At 36.9% G+C, this 6,877-nt stretch overlaps 1 protein-coding gene across 2 annotated transcripts in view; it reads left to right on the top strand.

Annotated features, from left to right (window-relative positions):
- Positions 1-2,001: 2,001 nt before the first annotated feature.
- LOC110451909 overlaps positions 2,002-6,877 on the top strand; it is a 12,004-nt gene continuing 7,128 nt past the window's right edge. Inside the window, exons 1-2 of one of the 2 annotated variants that reach the window (XM_021500133.1) lie at positions 2,002-2,087; positions 4,290-4,378. In XM_021500133.1, coding sequence (XP_021355808.1) covers positions 2,041-2,087; positions 4,290-4,378 — 136 coding nt within the window. In that variant the 5' untranslated portion in view covers positions 2,002-2,040. The remainder of the gene's footprint in view (positions 2,088-4,289; positions 4,379-6,877) is intronic. The other variant, XM_021500134.1, reaches the window with a different exon arrangement.

Below are 6,877 nucleotides of genomic sequence, written 5' to 3' on the forward strand. Positions count from 1 at the left end.
AATTTCCTGCAAGAACTCAACATAAAATTGACGGACATAGCTGAATTTAACATATCTGATGTTCCTCCGTGGACCATTCAAACACCTGATTTTAACTTTACATTACATGAGCGAGGGAAATCAAGTGTTATGCCCGAAGAACACAAATCCTCCTTTCGGGAATGCATTTCGAATTACCCTTCTCATACACAACTTTACACCGATGGTTCCAAAGAAGGTGAGAAAGTGGCAGCAGCCTGCTGTACTGCTAATTATTGCACTTCAGTTCGACTACCAGACGGCGCCTCAATCTTTTCTGTCGAAGCATTCGCCATTGGTTTGGCCCTCGACCATATCGATGAATACCGCATTAAAAAGGCAATATATCTGTCCTACAGAGTTTACAGTTACGAGGTCCTAAAAACACACTCATACAAAACCTTTTCTCTTCGAATATCTCGTATCTTAAATAAGTCAAAGATAACTTTACTATGGATTCCGAGCCATGTCGGAATTAAAGGCAACGAATGTGTTGACAGGGAAGCAAAAATTGCATTAAATCTCACACAAACAAATATCAAACTACCATACACAGATTTTAAACCTACTATTCGTACAGCCATTGAAAATGAATGGCAGCAACGCTGGTCTCTGGAGACCAACAACATCGGAAAGATCGTAGAGAGGAAGTTGTCCTCGCTCGGCTCCGTACTGGGCACACATATCCTACTCATTTGTACCTTTTAAAACGAGAAGATCTACCTTCATGCCACGCATGTGACACTCAATTTTCAGCGGAACATTTTTAATAGAATGTTCCGATTGTAAACACATTCGTGATAACTACTTTCGAGTCCCGGATATAAAAACTCTTTTCAGTTCCGTGGACTCGAAGGCATTATTTAACTATTTGAAAGACATCGGTCTATTCTATAGACTCTGATGTCTTTTAACTCACCTTACCCTTTTTGACGTTATATATATCACATATTCCATCATCTATTCGTTATCTCTTTTATTATTTTAACCCCCTTTTTAATTTTTAATTATCTACACATACAATGCGAATGCTTTTAAAATGAACCATTTTATCTGATTTTATCTTCGCTATTCACATGTTTGTTAAAAAAATAAAAAAAAATAAAAAAAAATCACCATGGCCCTAAATGACCACAGCCGTCGATGGGCCGTTAAACATAAACAAACAAACAAACAAACAAGCACGGCCCGATCTAAATCAGTACGTGCTGTCTTGCTGTGAACAAGTTGTTATTATTCATGTATTCGATGATCCTGTCTCTTATGATTCTTTGTAATAGTTTACATGGTACTGATATAAGACTAATAGGTCTGTAATTTTCGATTTTTTTTGTCGATCCTTTTTTGTGTATTGGGCACACGTGAACAGATTGCCAGGTATATGGTATTTACTGGTTTGGACTGATTAATGGTGTTACAAGCTATTCTTGGAGTTCATAGATGACCTTAGGGTGGACGTTGTCTGAACCTGAAGCTTGATTTGACTAAGTTATCAGGTAGATTCGTTATGTATTGTCATTTTATTTTGTTCTACGGCATTGTGTTTATTTAAGTTGTCGCCATTTCACAAGATTTATTCTACATTTCATACATTTCACAGTTTACCTTTTTTCATTGAAATTTTCTGATGCTGCAGATAATTAAATAGCGACACCGAAACATAACTTTACATTCTGAAAGATACGTTTCTGAATAACGTTTATGACATTTCTTTTTTTAGATTAGCCTAAATTGATTTTGTGACGCCATTATCTTCTTTCCTTACAAAATAATTGTAGGCCTAGCGAAGTTTTAATTCCGTAAAAAAATTCGCCATATCTTCCAAATCGTTCATGGGAAAATGTAAATTGTTGTTTCAATTTGTCCAACGTTATAAGCTCACATTGCCTAAATCGAAGCGCGGCGTCCGTGGTCCGTCCGGTGTCAAAGTTTTTCGTTAAACGTTTGGGCCAAAGGGAGATAACGCTAATTTACTTCCTTGAGCTCCGAATGTACTGACCACATGACCTGTCACGAAGGATCATGGCATCATCTGGCGATTCGACACGACAAGAAGAAAAAGGACAAAGGTGAGTAAATTAAAGGATACATCATCAAATAAGTATTGATGACATGTAAATACTTGCTTATGTCCTAGATATTGACCTAGATCTGGCAAAATTTCAGACGGGTAACACACTGTTCTCAAAGTCCACATTATAACGCCCACAGGTGGCAGAGTCAGTAATTGTGGACTTGGTTCAGTGTTATGAACACTTTCTATCGGAAGAACTGCACAAAACCCCTTCAAATGTCGAGAACGGTGACACGTATTTCCATGGGACATACATTTTTTTACCACAAATAATCATAAAACTAACCAGGCTGAGTATACGAGTCAAGCCAGATCACCCGACATGAACCTGTTCTCTACAGTGGAATGGTAGCCTTGTTAGCTTTCGACTTAATAATTATATTAAACAAAGGAAATATATGTTATCATTCCACACATTTGAAGTGTTTTCTTACAGTTTTACCGATAGTACTGACTTCATATAGAACATTCAGGTGAACATGCGCAGGTAGGTAACGTTACATACACAACTCAAGGCTGTGTGTGTTCACAACTCCGTGCACTAATGTCACGTGTCAAACAAAACATGTAATATTTTAAACTGTTTCAATAATGGTAATAATTGTCATTATTACCCAATAGTCTATATAAATTATTATACAATTGTTTCATGGCTATTTGGGGAACAGTCAAAACTATCATCCCTCGGTAGGGGGAACACCTGGGGAACTGTTTGCCCTTGGCCTAGCGGCCTCGGGCAAAAAGTTCCCCAGGGCTCCCCCCTACCTCGGGATGAGAGTTTTGACTGTTCCCCAAATAGCCATGAAACAATCGTATAATAATTTATATAGACTATTGGGTAATAATTTTGACTGTTCCCCAAATAACCATGAAACAATTGTTTTATTACCAAATAAATATTAGTATCAATGCTGCATGCAATGTTGCCTTCGAGGTATGTCGCCAATCAACTGCTATTGGTTATTAAGGGTGCTCCGGCCATGTGCTATAGTGAAAAAAACAAATGTTTTCCGAATCATCGAGTTTCCACTACTATACGGCACATTGCACAAAGGTTTCTCGTTGTGTTGACATAATTGCTTCAACACTGAGTCGCGGTCACCGAAACGCTTGAACGGGGCTCTCGAGGGGGATTTCTGCGCATCGAATTCGCGCTGGGTAACAGTTCGCTCTGACCGGGAAAACAGTTTTGACTGTTTCACCCCTACAGCCGAAATTGGACAAAAGGCCAGAAACAGTCAAAAATAACTAATTATAATTGATATAGACTATTGGGTAATAATTTAAACTGTTTCAATAATGGTAATAATTGTCATTGTTCCATACTAGATTACCGAACTACTTCCACATTTCTACATTTTGAGGGAAAGTAATGGACCCACAGTAGATTGTATGCACTGATACAAGTAAAATGGAATGCCTTAACTGCTAAGTTAAGTCTGGTGCTTCCATTTAGAAAAACATGTAATTCCAATTGAGAATGTTAAGCATCGAGCACCAAACAGGTACCAGGATTTCACCATCTTTTACGGAACGTTTGCAAAACTACAGCTAATCCATATAACTTATCATTAGCGTATAAAAGGTGGTGACGTAGTGATATTTAAGAGATATATCAAATCACTTCTGAAAAATCTGACACAGAGGTCGCTGACTCATTTACTATTAACAAAGGTTCAAACACACGAGGCCTGACATTTGAAGTATGTAAACCGTCTATGACATTGAATAGTAGATTATATTCGTTCACACAGAGATGTGGAACAACTACTAAAGTAGTGACGCAATGACAGTTTAACAGTTTGAGTAAGAAATAGATCAACACTGGAAAAATCAACCACAAAATTAATTGTATTGTGTTAAAAATGAAGCTATGAACGATACAATGTTAATTAGGCATCCTTATATAAGAGCCGACTATCAAAGGATTGTTCACCAGATAAAAACGAATGTCTAGCCTGTACATGTTTAATGCATGTATGTGTTTATCGTCAAGCGGATTGGAGCAGATTTTTTTTTTTATTTCGTATCTCCTGGTACTGAACTTTTAACGTCGAGTTGAGCGAGGCTATATTTCTCAGAATTTGTAAAACTTATAGATATATTTTAATACAGTGCTTTATTATGTCGGTGATAAAAAAAAAGTGTAGTGAAGTTTACAAAATGGATGTTTTTAAAATCTTTTTTGTCTCAACAGCAGTGGACACCGTGCTGTTTTGTTGGTGACCAGTCATCACGGTCAAGTGCTGTACCGGGGGATACCACTGGACTACATAGATCGTACAGGTAAAATAATTGTAATGTAATATACATATACACGTGTGAAATATAAAATGCGTATTTATTGTATCGTATTATTTTTACAATCGTATTGCAGTGGAACTGTATAACCCTACCAAATTCAGTTGGTATTCATATAGGCTATACACACCATGGACCGATTGTTGACGACATCATTGTTATGACGTAATAATTGTTACGTTGGCTACCACTGCCCTTCCCAGGCGATGCTTGTTCTATTCATTGCTTAAATGTAAATGATACAATGTACAAAACAACATGTAAGTATCATATATATATACATATAAATAAACATCAATCCGTCTGAAGAAGCCCTAGAAGGCAGAAAGGCCTAGCGGAAGATCTGACAGATTGATGTTTTTATTCTTTATATATATATATATATATAGAATAAAAACAAATTTTTCAGATCGTCCGCTAGGCCTTTCTGCCTTCTAGGGCTTCTTCAGACGGATTGATGTTTATTTATATGTATATATATATGATACTTACATGTTGTTTTGTACATTGTATCATTTACATTTAAGCAATGAATAGAACAAGCATCGCCTGGGAAGGGCAGTGGTAGCCAACGTAACAATTATTACGTCATAACAATGATGTCGTCAACAATCGGTCCATGGTGTGTATAGCCTATATGAATACCAACTGAATTTGGTAGGGTTATACAGTTCCACTGCAATACGATTGTAAAAATAATACGATACAATAAATACGCATTTTATATTTCACACGTGTATATGTATATTACATTACAATTATTTTACCTGTACGATCTATGTAGTCCAGTGGTATCCCCCGGTACAGCACTTGACCGTGATGACTGGTCACCAACAAAACAGCACGGTGTCCACTGCTGTTGAGACAAAAAAGATTTTAAAAACATCCATTTTGTAAACTTCACTACACTTTTTTTTTATCACCGACATAATAAAGCACTGTATTAAAATATATCTATAAGTTTTACAAATTCTGAGAAATATAGCCTCGCTCAACTCGACGTTAAAAGTTCAGTACCAGGAGATACGAAATAAAAAAAAAAATCTGCTCCAATCCGCTTGACGATAAACACATACATGCATTAAACATGTACAGGCTAGACATTCGTTTTTATCTGGTGAACAATCCTTTGATAGTCGGCTCTTATATAAGGATGCCTAATTAACATTGTATCGTTCATAGCTTCATTTTTAACACAATACAATTAATTTTGTGGTTGATTTTTCCAGTGTTGATCTATTTCTTACTCAAACTGTTAAACTGTCATTGCGTCACTACTTTAGTAGTTGTTCCACATCTCTGTGTGAACGAATATAATCTACTATTCAATGTCATAGACGGTTTACATACTTCAAATGTCAGGCCTCGTGTGTTTGAACCTTTGTTAATAGTAAATGAGTCAGCGACCTCTGTGTCAGATTTTTCAGAAGTGATTTGATATATCTCTTAAATATCACTACGTCACCACCTTTTATACGCTAATGATAAGTTATATGGATTAGCTGTAGTTTTGCAAACGTTCCGTAAAAGATGGTGAAATCCTGGTACCTGTTTGGTGCTCGATGCTTAACATTCTCAATTGGAATTACATGTTTTTCTAAATGGAAGCACCAGACTTAACTTAGCAGTTAAGGCATTCCATTTTACTTGTATCAGTGCATACAATCTACTGTGGGTCCATTACTTTCCCTCAAAATGTAGAAATGTGGAAGTAGTTCGGTAATCTAGTATGGAACAATGACAATTATTACCATTATTGAAACAGTTTAAATTATTACCCAATAGTCTATATCAATTATAATTAGTTATTTTTGACTGTTTCTGGCCTTTTGTCCAATTTCGGCTGTAGGGGTGAAACAGTCAAAACTGTTTTCCCGGTCAGAGCGAACTGTTACCCAGCGCGAATTCGATGCGCAGAAATCCCCCTCGAGAGCCCCGTTCAAGCGTTTCGGTGACCGCGACTCAGTGTTGAAGCAATTATGTCAACACAACGAGAAACCTTTGTGCAATGTGCCGTATAGTAGTGGAAACTCGATGATTCGGAAAACATTTGTTTTTTTCACTATAGCACATGGCCGGAGCACCCTTAATAACCAATAGCAGTTGATTGGCGACATACCTCGAAGGCAACATTGCATGCAGCATTGATACTAATTTTTATTTGGTAATAAAACAATTGTTTCATGGTTATTTGGGGAACAGTCAAAATTATTACCCAATAGTCTATATAAATTATAATTAGTCATTTTTGACTGTTTCTGGCCTTTTGTCCAATTTCGGATGTAGGGGTGAAACAGTCAAAACTGTTTTCCCGGTCAGAGCGAACTGTTACCCGGCGCGAATTCGATGCGCAGAAATCCCCCCTCGAGAGCCCCGTTCAAGCGTTTCGGTGACCGCGACTCAGTGTTGAAGCAATGGAAACATTGCATGCAGCATTGATACTAATATTTATTTGGTAATAAAACAATTGTTTCATGGTTATTT

Source organism: Mizuhopecten yessoensis, unplaced genomic scaffold, assembly GCF_002113885.1.
Source record: "Mizuhopecten yessoensis strain PY_sf001 unplaced genomic scaffold, ASM211388v2 scaffold6287, whole genome shotgun sequence".
Taxonomy (NCBI): domain Eukaryota; kingdom Metazoa; phylum Mollusca; class Bivalvia; order Pectinida; family Pectinidae; genus Mizuhopecten; species Mizuhopecten yessoensis.